Below are 24113 nucleotides of genomic sequence, written 5' to 3' on the forward strand. Positions count from 1 at the left end.
TACATGAAGGAAAATTTCAACGTGCTTTGTTATTCGTGCTTTGATGACGTCGTCGATTCAAACGAGGCTTGAACGTGACAAGCGAGCGTCATGTGACCATCACGTGACCCAGTTGTCGGGGCCCTGTTGCCAGTTCCGACAGAGCTCCGGTTCGGCTCACACAGACCAAGCAAGGAGTAGCGACAACAGCCGAGGTATGCTTCACCCTTTATTAATGGCCACCCTTTGACTCACAAACAGTAATTATACTCGCGCAATTATGCAAACCATCTACGCGGTTAGGTCTTATAAAAAAAAAAAACAGAATAAAGATGGTTGGCTGGTCACGCTAACAGTAGCCGGATAGCGAGCAGTGCCAGCGGCGGATGGACAGCCTCAGCCGCCTTGGCTGGTTCTGGACCAGCTAAGGTTAGCGGGATTGGTTAGCCGCCTCTTTTTTTTTTTTTTTCTCCCATTTTTTTTCCAATGATGACAATAAAAGGTTAACAAGTGCGTGTATCTATCGCGCCAGTATAATTGAAAGAAAACCAGAAAGGAAGAAAAAAAAAACGGAGATGAGGGCTTTTGTCTAATGGCGACATGTTTGAATGCACAGATCAGTTACCTCAACCTAGCATCATTTTAACGACATTGTATTGTTCCGCACCGTGATATTATTCTACTATGCTATAATCTAGGCCGCTTGGCTCTTATATGATTCTAATTGAATTGAAAGGATTTTTTCTCTCTCCAAATAATACATATGATTTAGCATTTTATTTACCACGCAATTATTATTCACACTTTATTTACCTCATGTACATTTAGCTGCAAAAGGGGGCGCCTCGGTCCATCACCGTGTTCTAATTAAAGCGAAGCCCAAAATGATTCACGAGTCTTTTCAATTATTCATTAAATCGTTATAAATCCTTCCCCCGCGCAGAATAGTCATGGAACTAGAACGTGCCATAAGTAATAAAAGGATAATGAGATTGCCATTCAGGCCAGTTTATTAATATTTATTTGCAGCGCTACCCGGATGGAGCGTAGCTTTAACAGTCTTATATGAAATTTATTCAATAACTAATGTATAGGAGTCATTTGTTTATGACTCCATTTAAAAATAAGCAAACCTGCATATTGGATGGAGCTGTCAAGAACCCTTGGCGACACAAAATCCAAATCGCAGTAAAAACATTTATGGAAAAACACTTGAGTTGGTGCCGAAGTAGAAACGAGGACTACTTTAAGCCACCTTATCAATATTTGACATAAACGGTCGAGTGTTTACGTGAGTGTTTATTTATGAGCTTTGCTAAATGGAGCTGCGGGTTTTTTTTTTTTTTGTGTCTGTTTTTCCTTTGGCTCGCCACAGTGGGATGCCCGAGGTTTGCCGGCGTTATGACGTTACCGGGAGGGGCGGAGCTCTTGCGGGCTTACAGCTGATGGAGAGGAGTCCCTGCTCCTCCTCCTCCTCTCACATGCGCCGCCAGGATCGGATGATGAGGATGCAGCACGTCGGCGGCGACACACAAGCAGCGCTGGGATCAAGGGCGAGCCGCAGGACATGCTGAGCGGACTCATTAGCGGTTTACATGCATTTCTTCCTGGATGTTCAGTCATGACAAGTGCCTTCCCAACGTGGATTTTCCCACTTTTCTGATATTATTTGGACCCTCGCAGAGGTTCTCACAGATGTCCGGGGACTCTATGCAACAACGCTGTCTCATATTCATCATCGAACCTCTAACCTCAGCACAGGACTCTTGAAAGGAGGACCCCCCCCTCCTCCCCGCACGAGCCCCCACGGGTAGCTTGGCCCGGTACGACCGCAGGGATGTTCGCCTCCGTGGAGCACGGCTCGGTCCTCTGCAGCGACTCCAACATCCTGTGCCTGTCCTGGAAAGGCCGCGTGCCCAAAAGCGAGAAAGAGAAGCCGGTGTGCCGGAAGCGCTACTACGAGGAGGGCTGGCTGGCCACTGGGAACGGCCGAGGCGTCGTCGGCGTCACTTTTACATCCAGTCACTGCAGGCGGGACCGGCCGACCCCTCAGAGGGTCAACTTCAACCTCAGAGGGCACAACAGTGAGGTAAAATCTTTTTTTATTTTTTTTTATTACTCAATATTTTATGCATCAGTATTAATAAGTGTCGGTGGCTGGTATCGGCAGCTTCTGCGAGTTCTGTTTGACTTGATTTTTTTTCCCAGGTCGAGCTTTGCTCGAGGCCATCGTCGATGAGTAAGGCTACCGTGGCTTGAAGTGCCCCCCTTTCTTTCTCCTACGTCTCGAGTCCCCTTCAGTCAGGGTCAGAGATAATTAGAAAGGGAAGCCGCTGAAATTGGACCTACTTTCCCACCAGGCTGACAGTCAACAGCAAAGAAAAGCTGTCCATTTTCACTCCCGTCAACTTTAATGAGCGGCTGCTAACTTATACCGCCGTCTCCTGACCTCCTGTCAGTTGTGAAAAACACAAGACGGGAATTATTTTTATCCGCCTTTTATGAGCGTAAGAATCCTTCCGGGATGGGAATTGAAAATAGATCAACACCCTCGTTTGACAAGCCCTCCTCGCAGCGTCTATTCATTCTAAATGAGCGGGGAATATACGAGAGTGGTTTGACAACGCCATTGTGGAGCTTTATGCTGCTACGCTCGCTTCCTTTCAAGCAAAAATAGCATTTTGTTTTTCCCCCGTATTCACGCCTTACAGTACGGCTGTTCGTGATTGATGACGAGATAATTGGACTGGAGTTTAGCTCTGTCGCTTTTGACACATTTTGGCATGCGAGTCCACCAACCCTCAAGCGATATTTGCATCAAAACACGCCGTTTTGTTTTTAGTCGGGATTAGTAAACCCCGGAATAGGTTTGCCTTTACACCGTGGGCTTTGTTGGCGGGATGTCAGAAAAACAACCCGGCGTGGTCGGCGGCCTTTGATTCGGAAGTGACTCCATCACGCCCCGAGGAGCGCTGAGTCGTAATCATGAAAATTGATCACCCCATCGTGCCTGTACCCGCCTGATGGATTACTTTGCGGCTTTATCTGGGAATGAGTCAGTGAAGGAAAAAAAAAAAAGTACATAAATGATAATAAGTGTTCTGTCACTTTGATGAGGAGTCAAATATAATCAATTAAGACTTTGGTGCCTTTTTTTTTTGTCCCCCTGCGCCTTAAATCATTCATGTGCTCTCTACCTGTCTGACCACTTGACCCGTGTGCCGCGCTTAATACGAACAGCTTTACCGCCGCTAATCCAACCACGGAGAGGACATGTTGCGTAACGAGCTCCACGGCCGTGTCAGGTCTTCTCACATATTTTTTTTCCAGATTTTCCCTCGCGTGGAGGCTCTTTCGGATTTCCATTTGACATCAAAAGTTGCCCTTCCTGACATTGCTCCAAGTCCGCTTTTTTTTTTCTAACAGCACAGCAGTTCTCTTCTATTGAGTAAAGCATCTGATTTAATATCTTGTCCAAATCAGCGGCCTCTGACTCTCCCTCCCAGTTTGCTCTTGAGCCAGCTGCTCTTCACTTTTCCAGTAATGAAGAATCAGCTCAGCTCGGTTTTATTGGAAATATCCAAATAAATCCCCTTTATCCAAGCGGGCACTTGTGTTGTAAAACTAGCAAAACAATTTTGGTATTGATTTTTTTTTTTTCTTCCTGTCCACCAGCCAAGACTATCTATGAATTTCCTTTAGCCTACACAAAAGGGCTCTCTGCCAACGTTCATTGTTGCCATGGACCTTCGTGCTCCTACCACCGTGATGCTACACCTTCACAATGTCCTTTCACTTTTTTTTTGCTGACTGGAAACTGACCCCTTGATTTCATTTGCCCTCTTCCTTTAATTTGCTGGGGTCAGCTTAGCGGATCCCGCCCAGCCCCGCCCCTCTCCTTATCCCGTCTGTCTCCATGTGACGTCCGATCTCTCCTGGCGAGGTGCTCAGCTGTCTCCCCCCCCCCCCGCGGGATGCCTGACCAGCTCACACTAATCTCCACACCCTGCTAAATTTACACTCACATGCGCAGATTATTCTCACCCTGACGCAGATGATGGTGCGGGACATGTGGCGCACGTGGTGTCATTTTTTTTTTTTTTTTTAATTACATCTAGTCCTTTTGTTGAAAGTTAAGAAGCTAATGTTAAGCCCACAGACTGTATCTTGAATAAGACTTAATCATTTCGCAATATGAATAAAATGCCCAGTCATCAATTTGATATATTCAAGCTCACTTGTTAGTGACGCGTCATCAGTCTAGCGTAATCCTTCAACCTCCCCCGAAGAGTTAATCAGATCTTTATCCTCATTAAACAATACCCAGGTGGTGGATTGACACCAAAGCAACTCAAAAGGTCGCGACCGAAACGTTAGCGCTCGTCGGAGTCACACTCGGAAAGTGTAAGCCCCCGGCTAAAACGTGCCCCGTGTTGTGCCTCGGAGCATGTACGGCCCACGTGCTCGCTTGAGTGAGTGAGAGCCGAGCTCGCTTGGGATTATTCCTCTGGGAAAAGGCTGAGTCACGCTACAGAAGAATAAACACACGCATGTAGAAAATGGAGGGAAGCGCTCGGGGATGGCGATGGGTTCTTTGAGGTGACATTTAGCGTTTTGTTCCTCTGTCGAGTTCCATTTATTTTGGTCACCAAAACCTCAATTGTGTGTCACGCGTCTGATAATTACAGCTCCTCCCGAGGATTTTTTTTTTTTTCAAAATGAGGTTAGCTCACGTAATGATAGACTAGATGGAGTTCAATGCTAAACTTAGCTTTGCGCTAATGTGCGCGGAGCACTTTGAAGCAGTTTGTCTGACTCAATTCTTTCGTCTCTTTCCAAGGTGGTCCTGGTGCGATGGAACGAGCCCTTCCAGAAACTGGCCACCTGCGACACCGACGGCGGCATCTTTGTTTGGATCCAGTACGAGGGCCGCTGGTCGGTGGAGCTGGTCAACGACCGCGGAGCTCAGGTAAGAGGTCACGAATGCTAGAATTGCGACATGGACAAAGGTCGAACTCCGAACCCGTGCGCTTTCGGCAGGTGAGCGATTTCACGTGGTCGCACGACGGCACTCAGGCGCTCATCTCTTACCGCGACGGCTTTGTCCTGGTGGGGTCCGTCAGCGGGCAGAGACACTGGTCGTCCGAGATCAACTTGGAGAGTCAGATCACGTGCGGGATTTGGACGCCCGACGACCAGCAGGTAGGAAGGCGCATTTCGAATTTTCCCCAGGACGCTGGCGTGCTAATTTTTTTGCCGTCACCGCGCAGGTTTTGTTTGGCACCGCCGACGGCCAGGTGATCGTGATGGACTGCCACGGGCGCATGCTAGCCCACATCCTGCTACACGAGTCGGACGGCATCGTCAGCATGTCGTGGAACTACCCCAATTTCCTGGTGGAGGACAGCAGCGAGAGCGACACGGATTCCGACGACTACCCGCCGCAGCAAGGTTGCTTGGCTCACTCGATGGCGTGCTGACTTTTATTTACGGGCTACGGGGAAGCAGATGTGCCACCATCTGTGAGCTTCTCATGCACATAATATCCTAATTTTTTATTTTTTTTTTCTTCACGTTTCAGTGCGCAGCCACAAACCTCTGCTCACAGTTAGCTTTACTTCCGGAGACATTAGCCTGATGAACAACTACGATGACCTCTCGCCCACCCTCATCCGCACCGGCCTGAAAGGTACTCACCCCTCCCCTTCCTTTTGAAAGTTCATCTCATGACCCGACTCTCTCTCTCTCCCGCAGATGTGGTCGTCCAGTGGTGCTCGCAGGGGAACCTTCTGTCGGTGGCCGGCATGGAGAAGACGCTCCTCTCCCACGACCCCTCTTGTACTTCTCCTACCAGGAACGCCATGGTTAAGTTCTACAATGTCCGGGGCGAACACATCTACACACTGGAAACACCAGCGCAGGTGATCCACCGCGACAAAAGAACATTTGGAGTTGCAGTGTGTGAAACGTGCTGAGCTCAACTCCTCCCTTCTGCCCCCGGGCAGCGCCCCATCACCACGCTCTGTTGGGGTCACCGGGACAGCCGTCTCTTCTTGGCGTGCGGGCCGGCGCTCTACGTGGTGCGCGTGGAGCACCGCGTGGCCAACCTGCAGCTGCTCTGCCAGCAGGTCATCGCCACGGCGGTGAAGGAGGAAAAAGACGTGGCCAAGCTCACCATGCCGTCACGTCTCTGCTCCTACGTCACTTCCGCCTTCATCCCCACCATCAGGGTAAGATCGGACGAGGTGACGCTGACGACAAAATCTGACCCCGCCTCTTTTCTCCACCCAGCAGCCCGTTCCGGACCCCAACAAAATGCTGGACTTTGTCAGCTACCCAACTGCCGGCAACGAGCGTCTCCATTGTACAATGAAGCGCACGGAGGACAACCCAGAAGTGGGCGGGCCTTGCTACACTTTGTACTTGGAGTACTTAGGCGGTCTGGTGCCCATCCTAAAAGGTCGACGCATCAGTAAATTGCGGCCGGAGTTTGTCATTATGGACCCCAAGACGGATGGGAAAACAGGTAAGGGGAGGGACTTAGCGACAATTTCCATCCATTATTATTATTATTTTTTAAATTCCATCTCTCTTGCCAGATGAAATATACGGCAACAGCCTGATATCAGCGATGATTGACAGCTGCAACTGCTCCGACTCCAGCGACATCGAACTCAGCGACGACTGGGTCGGCAAGAAGTCTCCAAAGATATCCCGGGGCAGTAAATCGCCCAAGCTTCCCAGGTTCGCAATTCAGATTATTTTCGCTTGGACGTCCATCAGTCGTAACGGAATGTGCTTTACTGCATGCTTAAATCTTCCCCCCCCCCCCCCCCTTTTCCCATTTGCTACCTTCTCTGTAGAGACTTAGTTTGTCCCTTTACCAACAGAATCAATATCGATCCCAGGAAATCGCCGAAACTCTCCCGCGCCGCCCAGGAGGTTTCCAGGTCGCCGCGTCTACCCATACGCAAACCCTCCATCGGCTCGCCTAGTCTAACGCGGCGAGAATTCCCTTTAGATGACATCACTCAGGTTACTCCCCGTCACCTTTGTTCTTCAACGAGCGCTTCGACCCATTTCTGACCCTTAATGCCACTCTTTCAGCAAAACTACCTTGCTCAGGTCACATCAAATATTTGGGGAACAAAATTCAAGATTGTGGGCCTCGCTGCATTTCTGCCAACAAACCTCGGAGCAGGTAATCCATCAATAGCGAAGATGTTCTAGGATGATGTCGTGACAATGTTCTTCTTCTTCCCCTCAGTCATCTACAAAACCAGCCTCCTCCACCTGCAGCCCAGACAGATGACAATTTACTTGCCGGAGGTGCGCAAGATCTCCATGGAGTACATCAACCTGCCCGTCTTCAGCCCCAACGTCTTCAGCGAGGACGAAGACGACCTGCCCGTGTCGGGCCCCGCCGGGGGCGCGGACGACAACCCGCCCTGCACGGTCAACATTCCCATTGCCCCTATCCACAGTCCCGCCCAGGCCATGTCCCCCGCCCAGAGTATCGGCCTGGTCCAGTCCCTCCTCGCCAATCAAAACGTTCAGCTAGATGTTCTAAGCAACCCCACGGCCACTTCTCCTGGAGCTTCTTCTGCTGCTGCTTCTTCTGACCAAAGCCAAGACGCCGCGCTTACAGCCCACTACACGGTCCCAACCCGATACTCCAGTCCTGGTCAGGTGATCTTTGGAGGGCTGGACATGAGTCGCCTCAGTGTCGGAGCCTCGCAGTCTCATCATCATCAGCAGCAGTTACATCAGCTCCAACAACAGCAGCACCAACAACAGCTCCAGCAGCAACAGCAGCAACAGATGCTGCAGCAACAGCAGCAACATCAACAACTACTCCAGCAACAGCAGCAGCAGCTTCAGCAGCAGCTCCAACAGATGCAGCAGCAGCAGCAGCAACAACAAAAACTGCAGCAGCAACAAATGCTTCAGATGCAACAGCAGCAGCAGCAGCAGCAGCTTCACATTCAAATCCCAGTTCCCTCCATGTCGTCCGCACAGACCTCAGTGCTTCCCACGGGGGCGCTGCAGATCCAGATCCCTCACCCGCCGCCTGATCTCGTGGAAAGAGGAGCTGCGGGCGAACACGAGACCCTGCTGAAAATAAAGACCACGCGTTCGGGGCCGCAGCTGGCCGAAGCCGACACGGTGGTGTTCAGCGCGCCGCTGGAGCTAAGTAAAATGAATCCCCCTCCTCCTTATCCCGGAACTACGCCGTCTTCCATGTCGGCCTCCGGCGTGCCCTCAAACGCCTTAACCATTGGGAACACCTCTGGAACGCCACCGCCCGGTGATGTGAGCGCAAAGAAAGCCGAGCTCCAACTTTATCCCCCGAATCAGCACCAAGGCCAGTACCCCACACCGCTAGGCTACGAGCGAATCACCACCTTTGACAGCAGCGGTAACGTGGAAGAAGTGTGTCGTCCTCGAACCCGGCTCGTGTGCAATCAAAACGTTTACAGCTTGCAAGGGCCGGGAAGCTCGGCCACCCTCAGGGTCACCTCCTCTTCGTCCTCCTCGGCAGAAGGCAAGAAGATCCAGCTGCCCTATAGCTCGGCCACACTCAACCGACTCACCGCACCTCGCTATTCCATACCGAGCGGAGACCCGCCCCCGTACCCGGACCCGGCCAATCAGAGTGGCGGTAGGAATCCCGGACAAAAGCTGGACAGCAGTCTCATCCACGCCACTCTGAGGAGGAACAGCCGAGAAGCCACCCTCAAAGTGTCCCAAATGATGGAGCCGCCCAGACCGCTGCCGCCCAAAGCGAAAAATAACAGCGCACTGGCGGCCTCCTACCAGCAGAGGGTGCAAACGGCCTTATACACCTGCAGTCAGTGTAGCAGCGGGTCCAGCGTGGGAGTCACGGCTCCGGGCAGCGCTAACGGGATAGCGGGGGGCACCATCATCCGGCAAGATTTTCCCCCCGGGAACGGCGCTCCGCACAGCACAGTTATCGTCCACTCCAACAGCGGCACCCCTCTGGGCTCGCAGTCCTCTTACAGCCTGCTCAGCTCACTGGAAGGACCCGGAGCCGCAGCGCCGGGAGCGAGCAGCGGCCGAGAGCGCGTGGATTACGTGAATTCGGCCTTTACCGAGGACGAATCGCTCAACCAGTCCCTCAGGCATTTGGCTTTGGGAGGAAACGACGCGTCAGGCTTGCTGTTTAAACGCCCGCCTCCTTATCAGTGGGACCCCGCCGCCACGGAGGAGGTGTGGGTCCCTCAGGAACGGGGCGCCGCGCTCAACCCCGCCGGCCATCCGCTACCACATAAACCCCCGCCGCTTCTTCTCAGCCCAGCTCAGCACTTGGACGTGTCCAGGCTGCCTTACGTCTTGTCCCCCAGGTCGCCCACCAACCCCGGCGCCGGGTCCTTTCAAGCCGGCTACCAGATTTCTCTCCAGTATCCCCAAGTTGCCGCCTACCCCGCCGTCCTAACGTCACCCAGACCCTGTTCCTCCCCAAAAGAGGCGGACGCCCCCGTGTCTCTCTCGCAGCAGGATGCCACCATCGTCCTACCTGCCGGTTACCCCGCCAACCTGGCCTGCTGCCCTCTACCACCCATGTACCCCGGTTCCGGGCTCGCCATTCCCCCCATCGCCCTCCACACACCTTGGGGTACGTACAACTCGTGCCCCCCTTCTACCAGTCCTGCTGTGCCCCTACCGCCCAAAGCTTCCCATATGACGGTAGACAAAAATACTCTCTCACCACCGCCGCCGCTGCCTCCTCCGCCGCCACCCCCGCCACCATCACACGCCGAACAAGACGCCATGGCGGAAAGCGGCGACGGTTTCCAGGAAGTGCTGTCCTTAGCCGAGAGCCCCGTGCCACCTCGCTCGGACAAGTTCAGCAAGAAGAACCGCAAGAGGGCGGACGGGAGGGCGGAGGAGGCCAACGTGCCGCAACTGGCCGAAGGGAGCAAGTCCAAAAAGGAGGGCAGGGCACTGGGGGACTTCAACGCCCTCATCTCCAGCCCACGGCTGGGAGGGAGGGACAAGAAGAAGGTGAAGGGACCAAAGGAGCAGCTAAAGGCCAAGAAGCTGAGCAAAGCCACCGCCAACAGCGAGTTCCAGGACAGCTCGGATAGCGAGCCCGAGCTTTTCATCAGCGGCGACGAGCTCCTCAACCAGTGCCAGAGCGGGAAGAAAGGCTGGAAGAGCAAGAGGAACCTCAGGGCGGCCAGCGAACTGGAGGAGATGAGGTGTCGCAAGGCCAACGAGAAGGAGGACCGAGGGCTGGGCAGTCAGGGCTTCGTGTACGTCATGGCCAACAAACAGCCGCTGTGGAATGAAGCCACGCAGGTCTACCAGTTGGACTTTGGCGGTCGGGTCACGCAGGAGTCCGCCAAGAACTTTCAGATTGAACTCGAGGGCAGGCAGGTGAGGAAACGCTCGCTGCGTTGTGATACGAGATGCTCCAGGCACGCTGGCGTATTTACCTTTTTTTTTTTTTTTGCAGGTGATGCAATTCGGCCGCATCGACGGCAACGCCTACATCCTGGACTTTCAGTATCCCTTCTCCGCCGTGCAGGCCTTCGCTGTGGCTTTGGCCAACGTTACCCAACGCCTCAAATGAAACGGCGCCCCCCCCAATCTGAAGCTCCACAGAGGAAGACGTCCCATCCCGCTGCACTACACGATGCTGCCACTTGAGTCAATGCAAATAAACGCTGCTTCAATTAGTCCACTAGAGGCTTTTAGACAACCAAGAGAGGAAACTGTCAATTTTTTTATTTTTTATTTAAAAACAAATGGAGCAGTAGTAATACTTGAAAACCACACTCTGGTGATTGTTGTTATTATTTTTATTTTTTATTTCCCCAGAGCACACCTAGGTACTACTGGCCACTCAAATCCATTGCTGTACAACACTCACCACTAGATGACACTGCTTTTTGCTTTTAGGAGGTGCTTGTGATGCAAAATGGCGGACTTTTGTTTTCGCTCTGTCATTCCTTTTTTTTTTTTTTTTTGCTACTTCACACGTTTTATACCTGTGTGACTGCTGGCTTTGGAATAGAATTTTTTTTTTTTTGCAATACACATACCATTGAAGGATGAAGATACATGGATTAAGTTATGCGTACTGTACATTGTAAATTGTCGCCATTGCTTGTTTTTTTTTTTTGTTTTTTTTCTAAGAACCCATCCTGTCAACACGCGGCTTTCATTCGGGAGACTTAAGTTGCGATGTCGCCGTGATGTCGGCCACGGCACCTGTTGTCACTTCTGTGAAGTGCGTGTTCAGCGAGGGGCTCGATCGGCCCCTCTCGCCCACCCTCAAATCTTAAATACCACACTTAAAACGAGGTGCAGGGAATATTTTTCTACGTTACTCACAATCTCCTCAGACATATCAGTCTTACTCAAATGATTTTTGTGTGTAAAGAGACTTGGGTGACTTCTGCCACTGTGTTTCAATGCTGTAATACTGTTCAACGCAAAAACTGAAATCATGTTTTTATTCACTTTTTTTTTTTTCTTCAAAGTCGTAACATCAACGAAGGACGGAGCCAGTGGGTCGAATCTCCAAATCTGATTTGTTGTGTTTTCCTAGTAATGCAAATTTTTTTTTTGTCATTGTATTGTAACTTTGATCAAGTACAATTCCATCTTAAATCATGCAAGAATATTTTTTCCCTCATTCTACAACTTTGTCAACATTTTTGTGCCAAAATACACTCTTGCGAAGAAATGAAAAGAGCCTAAAATGAATAATGCTTAGTTGTGCAATATTTTCTCTGGACAAAAAAAAAAATATATTTGGTTGATGGCCCATATTAATACTTTTCTTTTACATTCAGCATCTCAAGTTGCTGTTTTTTTTTTTTTTTTTATTATTTATGAGATCATACTGTACATTGTGGAGTTTACACAACTTATTTGTTTTGCATTTGCTCTAGTGTTGCCAGAATTGTGAGGTTTCGGGGCAAGTTTGTGACTTTTGAAAAAAAAAGGGGGGGGGCATGTAGAGTAGTCTGTTTCTGTCAAGTTGTGTGTGCCTGTGTGTTTATTCACGCTTCGACCCGTTGCATCTGTTGAGTCCATTCTCCCGGCCTCTGACATGTTCACATCAATGTCACACCAATCACGAAGTGCAAGCTTCTGGATTCACAAAAGGTCAATGTGGACTTCTAAGCGTTTTTATTTTTTTTGGTTGACGAAATGTAGGTACTGCAGGATTTGGCTTTTTCTTTTGAAAAGGTATGTGCTTGGTATTTGTAGGTGTTAGACTATTTGGTGACTGAACGTTTTTAGTGAATGGATTAGTAAGGCATGTCATGTAAATTATTTTATAATTGTATATGTTAAGCATCTTTTGAATAAAAACATCTTTGTTGCCGAAAAGGGTCTTTTCGATCTGAAGAATAATTTTGAAAAAAGATAAAACAACATTTAATGAACGTCACGGATTTGGGGTGGAAACGTCATCAGCCATTTCGCTGTCCGCGGTGCTGATCTCGAGTCATGTGACCGTTGCGTTTACTCCATATCCGCCTCCGATCTGTTGAATCCTTTCTCCTCTCTCTTTTCTCCCTTTCGCCATTGAGCCCTCACAAAAGAAACCGCTTTGCTTGTACACTCAATTCAACTGGCAGGCGAGCTATTTTGCCGCAGCTTTAGCCTCTTCTCTCTGCATCCCTTTGCATCGCCATTTTTCCACCTCCACCCATCATCCATCCATCCAAGCATCCGCACGACACTGGCCGGAATGGACAGCGATTATTTGGAGAACCCCCTTTACAGCGAGCTCAAGCACTTTTGCAGAAAAGTCCAGGAGGTTTACAACGAGCTGAAAGAGGAACTGACACCCCACCGGGATGAGCGCTTTTACAGGTGCCCCATTTGCCACAAGTTTTTTTTAAATATATATATTTTTAAATGTATTTATTTATTTATTTATTTATTTATTTATTTATTTATTAATGTTGCAGCGGGCAAGGACAAAAAAAATCTACATATAATACACGGCCATTGAAAATGCGTTTTTTAAACCGTCAAAATTGATTAGAAAAAACGCTGTTAATTATTTTCTACAATAATTATATTTAAAATAGAACATACAACGAAAATTAATAATGTATCGAATATGTGTATGCGAATCAAAAATCTCAAGCAAAAAAAAAACGCTGACGTTGCAGCCGGTCCTTTCCAGCTCCGCCCCATTTTACATGACGTCATACTACTGTTTTTGTTCAGCTGGCTTCTTCAACACGGATGTAGTCTCACCGTCAAAGCGTTTTTTTTTTTCTTTGGAAAACGGCACAAATGGAGCCGTAAGTGATACCTTGAGTCTTACTCGAAACGTGACAATTCATAACTATGTTTATAAATGACAAGTGCTATAAACTACCTAATCTTGATACACCATATGCTACCGGTAGCGCTGCTAATGTCGGGAAGCTAGCTGTGTTGACATAACTCGAGTCGGGCATTTTTACATTCTATTGTACACTATTAAAATTCGAGCTCAAATGGCATCTTTTGTGTCTTTGTTTTGTCTCCTTATAGACTGGCGCCCATGCGTCTCTACACTTTGTCCAAAAGACATTTCGTGTTGGTCTTCATGGTGTTCCTAGCTTGTTTTGCACTCACAGTTTTAATTGGGATTGCAGGTTAGAGCTTTCTGTTATAATCAAAGTAATAAATTAATGTGAACTGCTACATATTCAATGGATTTTTTAACATTTTTTTTAATAGGTCCAAAAATTCTTTCGGAGCATGTGTACAATGGGGATCCGTTTCTTGCAAAAAATGTCTCAGTTAAGGTAAGTTGACAAATACTTAAGTACTGAAGTTCTTCTACAGAACTTCTGCGTGTGGTCAAAGGAACAATATGAGGAAAAAAAAACCCCAGCAGATTTCTGAATTGCAAATGAATACATTTCTAATTTCTGTATTTTCAGACAGGACCCTTCAATCTAAAGTCCCCACCTCTGACCACATATCACCAGCAATTGTGGCTGACCTGCGTGATTCAGGCTCAGCACACTAATGGTAAGAAGATGGACCATTTTGTGACAATTGCTCGCTATCTGGTGCAGCTCCGTTGAACGCATTGTCTTCTGCCGCAGTGGGCGACTTTCAGCAGCCTTTTGAAATCATCGTGGAGCTCAAGGGTTCCATGCAGGACGCCAGCATGACGTACATTAGCAGCGCACGTAGCAAGTCGCGAATGCTACACTGCGGCGCCGTACGTATCAACCGTTCCTTAACCTTCCCCACGGCAAAATGAATTCGTCATCACCCAGTGTGAACTTGTTCCAGAAATGCGACGAGATCATCGTGCTGCATTTGAGCTACCTGGACTACAACCAGTATCAGGTCACGGTCAGCTTCAGAGGCCTTGAAAACATCACGTATGATCTCAAGGTCAACTTTGTGGTAAGATGTGCAGACATTTTTGGAATAACAATATCGTTAATAGTTTGATTAACAAAGCAATGCGTGTGTTTTAGTGGAAAACCTACAACCCGACATTTTCCCAAGTGGAGATTTGGTTCCGCTTTGTCTTTGTGGTGTTGTCCTTCATGGTGACGGTAAGGGTGTTTGATTTTTTTTTTTTTTTTTGGAACAAATGGTGAGCCAGCAGATATTTCAAGGGTTCCTCTGCTTCTTTTTCCTTTCAGTGTCTCTTTGCTCACTCGCTGAGAAAATTTTCAATGCGGGACTGGGGCATCGAGCAGAAATGGATGGCCATCCTGTTGCCTCTGCTGCTGCTTTACAATGGTAATTCCTTTTCTAAAAGATATTAATAATCTTTAGGCTGCTTTAAAAATGTCAGCATTTATTTCACTTATGCAACCACATATGTGTGTGTTGCCTTCCAGATCCCTTTTTTCCACTGTCCTTTCTGGTGAATAGCTGGTTCCCCGGTATGTTGGACACCTTCTTCCAGGCGTTGTTCCTCTGCGCTCTGCTGCTCTTCTGGCTCTGCGTCTTCCACGGCATACGTGTTCAGGTGAGTCCCGCGTCATCGCCACTCTTGACGGCGTCGAATAAAATGCGATGCCGCAGGGCGAGCGGAGATGCCTGACCTTCTACCTGCTGAAGTTGATCATCGTGGGCCTTCTGTGGCTCTCGGCCGTCACGCTGGGCATATGGCAGACGTAAGTTTTATCTGTTGGATTGTCACAGTCGAAAAATAAATAAAAAATCCCAATTTATGCTAATTTGAATCTCTGGATGAACAAAAAATCAATCAATCAGATAAGCGATGAATTGCCAGATTGACAGAAAGTATTTCTTTTCTCAATAGGGTCAATGAAGTCCAAGACCCCACCTATCAGTACAAAGTGGACATTCAGAACTTTGAGGTAGGTTACGTCCTCGTCATGTTGACAACAGTTGAAAGAGTTTTCTGTTTGATCCAAAGTTTCATCCTCCCAGGCTATGAAGTTGTTCTTCCTGATTATCGTTGTCCTTTACGTCCTCTACCTGATCTTCCTGATTGTCAGAGCCTGCTCGGAACTCAAGAACATGCCCTACTCAGGTTTCACGCCTCTGGCAAAAAAAACAAAAAAACGCTTAAGTGATGTTCCTTTGTATTCATTTGGGGTTTGACTTGTTTGTAGATCTGCGGCTCAAGTTCTTGACAGCGCTGACGTCTGTGGTGCTCGCTATAAGGTACAAGCGCTCATTGGTGTCTTTGGATCGGTTCCAAGTCGGTCACACCTGGTGTTTTTTTTTTTTTTTCTGTCCGCAGCTTGGTCATTCTTTACCTAAGGTTCGGCGCCAAAGCTCTCCAGGACAATTTTGTGGCCGAGCTGTCCACTCACTACCAAAACTATATCCTTGCAACTTGCGCGTGAAGTGTTTAAAAAAAAAAAAAAATTCCATCCAATGTCACTGTCCTTAACTTTGAGAAATACCGGCGGAGTTTTTGTCCTTCTACGGCCTGCTCAACTTTTACTTGTACACGTTAGCGTTCGTGTACTCTCCCTCCAAAAATGCTCTTTATGGTAGGTCATAAAAAAAAAAGATTTCCTCATGTGATTGATAATAGGTTGACTGATTGATTTTGGTTTGATCTGTCAAGATTCCCAGTTCAAGGATAATCCCGCTTTCTCAATGCTGAATGACTCCGATGATGACGTCATATACGGGTACGTCCGCTCAACTTCCAGGTTTTGGCCAGAAATGTCCAATGTCGATTTGAGTTGACGTCCCTTTTTTGTCTTTTCCAAAGGAGTGAATACGAGGAAATGCCTTTACAAAACGGACGTGCCATTAAAGCTACCGCCAACTTCCAAGATGAGAGCGACAGCGACTGATGTGGTAGATACAAAAAAAAAACATCATGTTTATGTGTAAATAGGAAATTTTCACAAGTATATATTTTTAAAAAAGGACCACTTCTCCAGAAATGTACTATACTGTCATTCTACTGAAAATGGAGGCATGTTTTTTTTTGGGGGGGCGGTTCAAATTGCAAGATTTATTTATCCTTTATGACGCGCACATATAGAAAGTAGTAGGGTCACTCTGAAAAGAAGTGTACGGAAACTAAAATGAGTATATATAGGAAATGATGAAGGAATTGCAATGATTAGGAATTTTATTTTGTAAAGACAATCTCCATTTTGGATGCATTCTGTTGAACTACTGACGCCCGGACTACTGCTTGTGGTTTTCGGCGCGAGCTACTGTGTGACATAATAACGACATCACTTGAACGCTTAGCAAGTTAAAAGCAACGACGCCCGTGAACGCTTCAGCCGTGTTAGTGCCAAAGCTGCGTTTGTTAGAAGTCACAAAATTTTTTAGTTTCTGGGGGGAAAAAAAAGTTTTGTAAATGCACTTTTTTTTATTTATTTGATGACATTTTTGACTTTGTTGTACTTATATCTACTACTGTTCAAGCTTTCTAACATATGGATCATTTTTGCCTTTATGTGGGTGTGTTAACTAGAATACAAATGTTCTTTTCTTTACCATACAATGCCAAACATTTGCCGCCGTTTGCTCGTCGGTTTCAAGTGCTGTAACGAGACGGCGGGTCCTGACGTGTTTCAAATAAAAAGAGGGGGAAAAAAAATATATCTTTGAAAACAACAACACACAAATGGCTCATTTTATTCAACGACATACGGGAAATGCAATAGACATGACCAAAAAAAAAAAACGTTCATCTTCAGATGGCTAAGCCAAAAACGCTGACGATGCAACACATGGACTTGTTCTCCCACTTTACTGCACAGCTTCCTGTTTGAGACAAAAGATAAGACAACAATCAAGTCCAACTATTTGCCGTTTGAAAACTTTTTTGTTGCAAAATGTCATTTTTTAAAAAAAGCCGATATTTCATCAGTTGTATTTTCCCCATTTTGTGCTGTAGTTATTTTCACGTTTCCTCTTTGTTTCACTCAAACTGCAGAATATCAAATTTTTTTTTTTTTTACCGTCAGTAGCATTGTCCCAGAAGCATGAGCTGGCAGTCTGCAATCCCGCCCCGTTGTTCTGCATGATGATACAGGTGACTTGAAAGAAGAAAGTCATACAACTGTCATGATGAATCCACGGGAGATTAGGAGATGAATATTAACACCGACCGATATATTTGAAAGGCTTTCCGAGCTTGCACAGTTGACTCAGGCACTGCTCCACAATGGAGGTGCTCCACTGGTTCACCCGGATGTGTTGATAGGAGCTTGTGCCGATGGTTGTTTCTATGGACTGCGGCAAAAAAAAAAACATCAAGGTGTGATAAAAATTTCCTTTATTTCATCAGGTAAGGCAATTGAAAACTATTATAATTGTTTACCATTTTAATTAAATAAAATAAATTAATTAATGAAATAATTCAATACAATCACAATGAATATTGATTATAATTGTTTTCCAAACCATTATAGTACAATATTATGAAAAACGTTTCTCTACTATGGCAAAATAAAAATAAAAGTTTATCATTACTTTCTCGTCCCACTACGCATGCGTGGCTACCGTACCCATAGCAACCAAGTGTCGCCAAACAGAATACCGTTAGCTTGCTAGCTAGTAACAACAAAAACAACTCACGGGGTAAGATAATTGATCTATACATGGATATAAATATATTTCAACTTACGTCTTTTACTAACTTGGTGACATCCTCAACGACGAACGTAGTCTGTTGGCGTGATACATAAGAAAAAAACTTCAGTCGTAGTCATCGTGCTAGCATTAAATTCAGTGTTGTTTATGATCGTTTTTTTTTTTGCAACTTAATAGCTTCTCAGCCTAAAATGTTCTTTGCACCTACTTAAAATTAAGATGCTCATTTCAATGACTTACCTCTTCTTCACCTTCCTCCATTTTGGTGCAAACAGCCAAACGTCTCGGCTATGTCCACATCTTCCGGTTACGTTGTTTACACAAAGATCCCGTCAAAATAAGAGTGTTTCCATGACAACGACCAATCACACCAATCGATGTCGAACTTTGCTGACGCTTTTACTCTTAAGGATGTTGCATATAACTTTTTCATTCATCCACATTGAGGTTTTTTTTTTTAAACAATGTGCTTTTGTATGTATACGTAATTTAATATACGGCTGAAACAACGCAAAACACTCCCTAAAAGATCCTAAAATAAGCCCTAACATTGCTAAACCATTTGACATTGCTTGTTCTGCTAGAAAAAAACAAGTAACACGAGAATATATGTAGTCAATATGATTTATTATACCAAACATCGTTTTAGTGAGTCAAAAGAGACATGTACAAAATCAAAACTGAATATCTGCAACCAATATCAATGATGTCTCATTTCTGTGTGATGGTGAAGGAATTCTGGTCTATGAGCTTTCCAACTCTCTCTTGAAGAGTCTGGACCACTTCAACCAGTATGAAGACATGCGTGTCATCCAAGTCCTTCAGAATGAACTTCTTCCCGAGAGCATTGGTCTCATCCAGGTACAAGAGGAACTGCTTCATGGCCGGGTCGCTTGAAATAAAGGTAAAAGACACATTGAAATGCCTCCTAGAAATAAAACACATTGACAAGTGAAGTTTTTTTTTTTTTTTACCATTCAACAAGGACGCCTTTGTGCACGTTGACCATTTTGACAGGTGGATTCGTGACCAGCTATAGGAAAATAAAATTAGAATCCAGGTAACTGTGAACTGCTTGATAATTATATTATAGCCACAATGCTATTGTTAGCCACAATGTGCTATCGTCTAAACTTCCGTTTTTAAAGCGATTTCGATAGTGATATTCCTAGGTTCAGTTTATGGCAACAAATGCGTTTGCATAGACATTAAGTCTAATTAGTTGTATTTATAGGATTAAATTTACCAGCCTGTAATCGGTTGTTGTTCGACGCTAGCTTTGGCGCATTGTGATGACGACGTACGGCGAGAGGATAGGGACAAGTTCAAACTCATTAATTCTAATACGCATGCGCTAAATAAAATTTGCGCGGTTTTATCGGGGGGCTTTCGTCCGGTGGTCATAAGCAGGTATGTCGATGAATTTGTATTAATTTGTACGTTTACAATGACTGTTTTTTGACAAATTTGTGGTAGTTGAGTATTTATGTAAATATCTGAAATAACAGGTTGAAATTCCATCTTTTTACTAAGCTCTAGACAAAAGTTGACCGTGTTGTCTGGCACAGTTAGCTTATGAGCTAGTCAGTAGCCTAAATAAGTGATACAAATATTAAAACGAGTCGTAATTTAATTGAGACCAACTAAACACATTTTATTCTCACCAAGAAGAATGAAAATGAAAAACACATTTGAACAATGCTAATTGAAGTTATACATCAAAATAGGTCTCACTAACCAGTCACATTGGACTATGTGTAAAAAGCAAATGAAATGTTAAAGTGTCACGTTGTTTTGAATACTTAATCAGTGTCATGGTTAAAAATACATAAGAATTGCGTGTTAAATAAGCTACAGGCCTCTGTTGAGAAAATAAAATAAAAGCAGGTGCATATTTTTGAGGGTTATAACGGTCACTTGTGAAATAGTCTTTGAAATCCACTCATCATTAGTGAGAGATAAGTATCCAGTTTTCTACTTCTACAACTGGCAACTCTTCACTGTTTTCTCATTATAATGCAATATTCATGGCGAGGAAAGTCAGGTAGGGTGAAGAGTCGTTCAAGTTTGCTGTTGTTTAAAAGCACTTGTCAGCGGCCGATAGAACTGTGCAATGTTTCCTGGATGAACCGGAGGCTGCGCTTATACAAGAATGAGTCCTTCCTCTCTGGCTTGCAGATGTTGAGATGATCCACGTCCACCTTGATCAAGTCCCCGATTCCGATGTCTGGAACCACACCAAGGTAAAGAGCGGTCAAGTTGTGAAATTTGTGTGTATTAAAAAAAAAAAAAGTCAGCTCTGTGAAGTGCTTGCCCACCCATTAATGGAATTTTTTTTGAAGTTTGTTTAATTTAAAAATTGTATTCAAACTTACTTGCAGACTGTGCTGGTACCACCAGTATCTTAATCATAGGACCAATGTTTGTGGGCAGCGTCTCTGCAAAACTTAGCACCTTGATGTCTTTTTCTTTGGCCATGTTCAAGAAGTTCTCATTCAAGTCACGTAGTGCCGGAGAGTCTACAAACATTGTCTTGTGTTAAGTGTCAAAAAAAACATTTTACCTTTAGGAGGACTTTACTCACTGACCTCTGCAAAGCTCTCTGACCTCGATTGACGGGAAAAGCAAATATCGGACATTGACCGAGTATTCCGCCATGAAGGTGCCGTGATGGGGAACGCTGTAGAACAAAATGCCTTTGGTGTTCTTGAACAAATCCTTCATATCCGGGTCCTGCGAGGCGTCGATCAGCATTTTTTTCACAAGCAAGCCTGACAGAGAAATGAATTACCAGAGAAGTCCTGTATTATCATTTGAAACACTTCTCCATTATACCTCCCATACTGTGAGCGACCCAGACCACCGGCCGTTCCCCGACGCCCGCCATCTTAAGCTTTTTGAGCAGCTCTCGACTCCTGAAGGCCAGGGACTTTCTATGGAGAGACAAGTAGATGGCAAAGGAATGTCTCTTTGACGAGCCTGGCGGATTTCTGACCTCTGATTCTCGGCAGGGCACTTGGCCATCCAATCGCTCAGGTGGCTGTCATATTCCACTGATAGCACCCTCAGATTTGGACAATCTTCAGCTAACCATGTCTGTTGATTAGAGAACATCAAGTTTCCATGGAAATGAAAAGACCCACCCACACAAGCGATGAGATGTTCTGACTTTTGGCCAGCACTCCGTGTAGTCCTCTTTATCATTCTCATCCTGTAAGTCACTTCGGTCCCTCTGGCGCCACGTCTTAAAAGCCGCCCCCAGGATGCCGTGGATGAACAGCACGTCCGCTTTGATTGGCTGGCTGCAATGGGACGACAAAATAGAGTTGCAATGGAAAACGCCAGCGCGGTTGGAAAGAAGAAGTTCCAAAGTGTTTTTCTACTTGGCACGTGTTTGCGGGTGGAGGACGTAGACGCCGTCTTGGTACTTCTCCTTCACCGTTTCTCTGTCCAAGTTGGCCAGGACGCGAGCCGCGTGGGAGGCTTCTATGACGTGGGGAGACTGCACCATCTCAGCCAGCACCGACAGCCACCCTGGATGCGAGGAAACCAAAATTGTTCGGGCAGTCCATAAATGAAGATTTTCGAGTTAACGTTTGGTCTACCTGACTGCACGATAGCCTGGTGAACCCGATCATTCAGCGCCAGGTTCCCGATGATTCGCACAATGTTCCTCTGAATATTCTTGGAGTCTCTACGGAGCTGATAAACCCTCTGAAGGAGAGGCAAGCCTCCGTTGGACACAATGTGGTCACAATGGCTCCTGACCTGCGGCAAGAAGCGTGCTCAGGAGGTTGCGACGACTTGAAGGTTCTCCATCAGTACCTTGGAATGTTGCACCAGGGCCTGCAGGCAGAAGGACTCCACCTTTTCCGAGGGAACGGACGTGAGGCTCTGGGCGTAAGGCAGGCCGTTGCCACCGAAACACCACAGTCCACCCTGCGGCAGAACATTGGAAGAAGAGGAACCGGATTGGGACGCCAGGCTCGGCGCAGAAGACTCCTTTACCCGTTGCGCCGCTAACGCTTGCGTGCTTTCTCTGATGGCCAGCGAGGTGAAGTACTGAACGCATTTGTCCACTTCGGACTGCGGAAGGGAGGCGAGCAGCTGCCTCAAGCCATCCTCTGCTGAGAAACCCTGTCAAGCAAATTTAGACATTTTTATGTTGAGTCACAAGACCCAGAAAAAAAAGATTCTTACGTCATCAAGGTCAGGGAGCGCAGGCGGACGCAGGAAAAATCTCAGGTCCGCTCGAGGAGTCCGAGCGAGGCCCACTGCGGTCCTCTGGTCTATCACCTGGGCCGCCGTCTGATACTGGTAGTCTGGATGGACACCCATCATGTTATTGGATGAGGTCGACGCCGTTGAACGCAACGCAATGCACACTTTACCGTGCCAGCGGCAATTGTCGGCCAGTTCCCGCACAGCTTTGATTCGAAGCGCACGATTGTCAGACTGCGTCTTCTTCAGTAGGATCCATAAGGCCACCTCATGTGGGTCTGCATCCAAGCTACTGAGCCGTTCTTGGATCCAAATCAAATTGAGACAATATCAAATCAGTAATATGGGAAAAAAATTGAAATCTACATCTGCCTAGTGACGCTACAGTCTACCGAGACTAGCCATTTGCAAACCTTGCAAACTTTGCATCGTCCACGGGGCAGCTGTTTTTTTTTTTTTAAAGACACAAATGTAAGTATTTTGACTGAAACCGTGTTAAACTATATGAAATGCAAATTGTCATTCTTGTAATTTACAATAGCACATATTGAGCTCCAACTATTTGTGAACCAGTTTCTTACCATCTAATGTCCGCAGGAGAAGCCGCGAAGAGATTTCTAGAAAGCGTCTTGCTGCTTTGTGAAGTTCCCTCCTCGTCTTATGTGTCAGCCCTGGAAAACATACATGGGAAAAAAAAAAAAAAAAAAGGAAGCTACTTTTAACGGTTTAAATAAAAAGCGTTTTATTTATGACTGCCAGCTGCTAAGTGGTGAGAGAAGGTAGGCTCGCTTCCTCTGACATACCTTGACCAGAGGAAGTGAGAGAACAGAGAGGAAATAGCGATGAGCTAAGATGTCACTGAGCACCTGGACAAACTAACTTTGTGCCCATCGCAGGGAGGGAGAAAAAAAAAAAAGTGCCTGTCAGCATTTTTGACAGATGTAATTCCTTTCCTCTGCAGACAAATGTCTCTCAGTTTAGGAAATGTCATTCTTTAAATATGATAACTGGTACTACCTGCACTGAGGTTCTCCTTTTCATCAGAGGGATTGGATCGCAGGTAGATGTAAGATTTAAACTTCTCCTGAAGAATCGCACTGGTGTCGATAGTCACCGCCTTGTCCAGGGCCATCACCTCATACGTGATGAAAAGGCAACCTCTGCAAAAATGGAACCATTAGACAACAAATCCTCCACAAATCAGGCAACTTTGAAAGACCTACCCAAACACCACAGCTCCTGTGACTTTGGCAACCTTCCCTTGAAGGGGGAAAAATCATATTCAGATTTTTTTTACACATGCCATCGGTCAATATCAATATTTTTCAATGGCAACTCACTTAAATCTCTCCATCGCAGCGCCTTGGTCACGCCTGGCAAATTGGTCGTGCTGAGTCTCCTGCAGCGGATCAAGCGCAGTGCTGTCGAGGACATCGTCCAGGAACTTGGAGGTGACAAAATAAACACACACGCCCATTTGCACTTTATTCACCATTCGGGTAAATTGTGTCGTGTCCCGACCTAAATCAACTGTCTGACACGCACATGCACGAAGCGAGGTGAAACCAAATCGGCTGATTTAAACTGTCAACGCGTCTGACGTCATCAAGTGTAGTCGCGAGGCCAAAGTCTGTCTGTTCCATTCGCTGTGTCAAAAAAAAGCAAAATTGATGAAATTACCGGCTGATTGGTGCTCAAAATTGTCACCGAGTTCGCCCCAGCTGATGCGGTGCCCCCTGTTGTTGCAAAATATGTCGCATAAATATGACGTCACAACTGGAAACGCCTCCTCCATGAACAGGATTGGAGTTTGTTTTTGTTTTTGTCTGTTATATTTGTGATTTCAAATATTTAAG

General features: G+C 46.4%; 6 protein-coding genes across 21 annotated transcripts in view; 3 read left to right on the plus strand and 3 right to left on the minus strand.

The window, feature by feature from the left end:
• Positions 1-101: 101 nt before the first annotated feature.
• Positions 102-12348, plus strand: tulp4a (TUB like protein 4a). 3 transcript variants are annotated; one of them, XM_085937574.1, is made up of 14 exons: positions 102-194; positions 1355-2068; positions 4820-4948; positions 5020-5181; positions 5250-5430; positions 5561-5668; positions 5734-5900; positions 5985-6209; positions 6271-6505; positions 6579-6723; positions 6870-7014; positions 7087-7180; positions 7247-10380; positions 10460-12348. In XM_085937574.1, exons 2-14 carry the CDS (start codon positions 1817-1819, stop codon positions 10574-10576), a joined length of 5094 nt encoding a protein of 1697 aa, XP_085793700.1. In that variant the 5' UTR covers positions 102-194; positions 1355-1816; the 3' UTR covers positions 10577-12348. The 3 variants fall into 3 exon arrangements, with proteins under 3 accessions (XP_085793700.1, XP_085793702.1, XP_085793701.1); XM_085937576.1 differs by having other exon boundaries at positions 6888-7014; XM_085937575.1 differs by having other exon boundaries at positions 6274-6505.
• Positions 12349-13159: 811 nt separating this feature from the next.
• Positions 13160-17296, plus strand: tmem181 (transmembrane protein 181). Its single transcript, XM_085938074.1, has 17 exons — positions 13160-13277; positions 13513-13616; positions 13702-13769; positions 13908-13998; positions 14076-14194; positions 14269-14385; positions 14460-14540; positions 14631-14730; positions 14832-14962; positions 15019-15110; positions 15260-15317; positions 15391-15493; positions 15576-15627; positions 15707-15789; positions 15873-15962; positions 16040-16106; positions 16190-17296. Exons 1-17 carry the CDS (start codon positions 13270-13272, stop codon positions 16272-16274), a joined length of 1449 nt encoding a protein of 482 aa, XP_085794200.1. The 5' UTR covers positions 13160-13269; the 3' UTR covers positions 16275-17296.
• Positions 17031-18365, minus strand: dynlt1b (dynein light chain Tctex-type 1b). Its single transcript, XM_085938075.1, has 5 exons — positions 18277-18365; positions 18071-18112; positions 17553-17676; positions 17403-17480; positions 17031-17205 (listed from the first exon to the last, which is right to left on the minus strand). The coding sequence occupies exons 1-5, from the start codon at positions 18295-18297 to the stop codon at positions 17135-17137; spliced, it is 336 nt and encodes a 111-aa protein (XP_085794201.1). The 5' UTR covers positions 18298-18365; the 3' UTR covers positions 17031-17134.
• A 288-nt stretch (positions 18366-18653) lies between these two features.
• gtf2h5 (general transcription factor IIH, polypeptide 5) lies at positions 18654-19354 on the minus strand. 3 transcript variants are annotated; one of them, XM_085937800.1, is made up of 3 exons: positions 19287-19354; positions 19011-19069; positions 18654-18928 (listed from the first exon to the last, which is right to left on the minus strand). In XM_085937800.1, the coding sequence occupies exons 2-3, from the start codon at positions 19043-19045 to the stop codon at positions 18748-18750; spliced, it is 216 nt and encodes a 71-aa protein (XP_085793926.1). In that variant the 5' UTR covers positions 19046-19069; positions 19287-19354; the 3' UTR covers positions 18654-18747. The 3 variants fall into 3 exon arrangements, with proteins under 3 accessions (XP_085793926.1, XP_085793924.1, XP_085793923.1); XM_085937798.1 differs by having other exon boundaries at positions 19283-19340; XM_085937797.1 differs by lacking the exon at positions 19287-19354 and having other exon boundaries at positions 19011-19272.
• A 45-nt stretch (positions 19355-19399) lies between these two features.
• syne1a (spectrin repeat containing, nuclear envelope 1a) overlaps positions 19400-24113 on the plus strand; it is a 77309-nt gene continuing 72595 nt past the window's right edge. For 6 of the 7 annotated variants that reach the window (XM_085936938.1, XM_085936942.1, XM_085936941.1 and 3 more), the window contains exons 1-3: positions 19400-19446; positions 20215-20279; positions 23617-23708. The gene's annotated coding sequence lies outside the window, so the exon portion shown is untranslated. Of the gene's footprint in view, positions 19447-20214; positions 20280-20534; positions 23709-24113 lie in introns of those variants that run through there. The other variant, XM_085936939.1, reaches the window with a different exon arrangement.
• Positions 19670-24041, minus strand: serac1 (serine active site containing 1). Of its 6 annotated transcripts, none has more exons than XM_085936948.1 (17): positions 23803-23951; positions 23598-23701; positions 23481-23517; positions 23275-23417; positions 22839-22928; positions 22428-22559; positions 22237-22358; positions 22045-22173; positions 21862-21975; positions 21642-21804; positions 21420-21570; positions 21206-21338; positions 21032-21132; positions 20872-20969; positions 20625-20807; positions 20412-20555; positions 19670-20263 (listed from the first exon to the last, which is right to left on the minus strand). In XM_085936948.1, the coding sequence occupies exons 1-17, from the start codon at positions 23898-23900 to the stop codon at positions 20127-20129; spliced, it is 2079 nt and encodes a 692-aa protein (XP_085793074.1). In that variant the 5' UTR covers positions 23901-23951; the 3' UTR covers positions 19670-20126. The 6 variants fall into 6 exon arrangements, 5 of the variants coding, with proteins under 5 accessions (XP_085793074.1, XP_085793075.1, XP_085793073.1 ...); XR_015068825.1 differs by having other exon boundaries at positions 20116-20263; positions 20644-20807; XM_085936949.1 differs by having other exon boundaries at positions 21862-22173; positions 23938-24041.

This window comes from Syngnathus leptorhynchus, chromosome 18 (assembly GCF_054491065.1).
Source record: "Syngnathus leptorhynchus isolate UIUO chromosome 18, UIUO_Slep, whole genome shotgun sequence".
Classification (NCBI taxonomy): Eukaryota; Metazoa; Chordata; class Actinopteri; order Syngnathiformes; family Syngnathidae; genus Syngnathus; species Syngnathus leptorhynchus.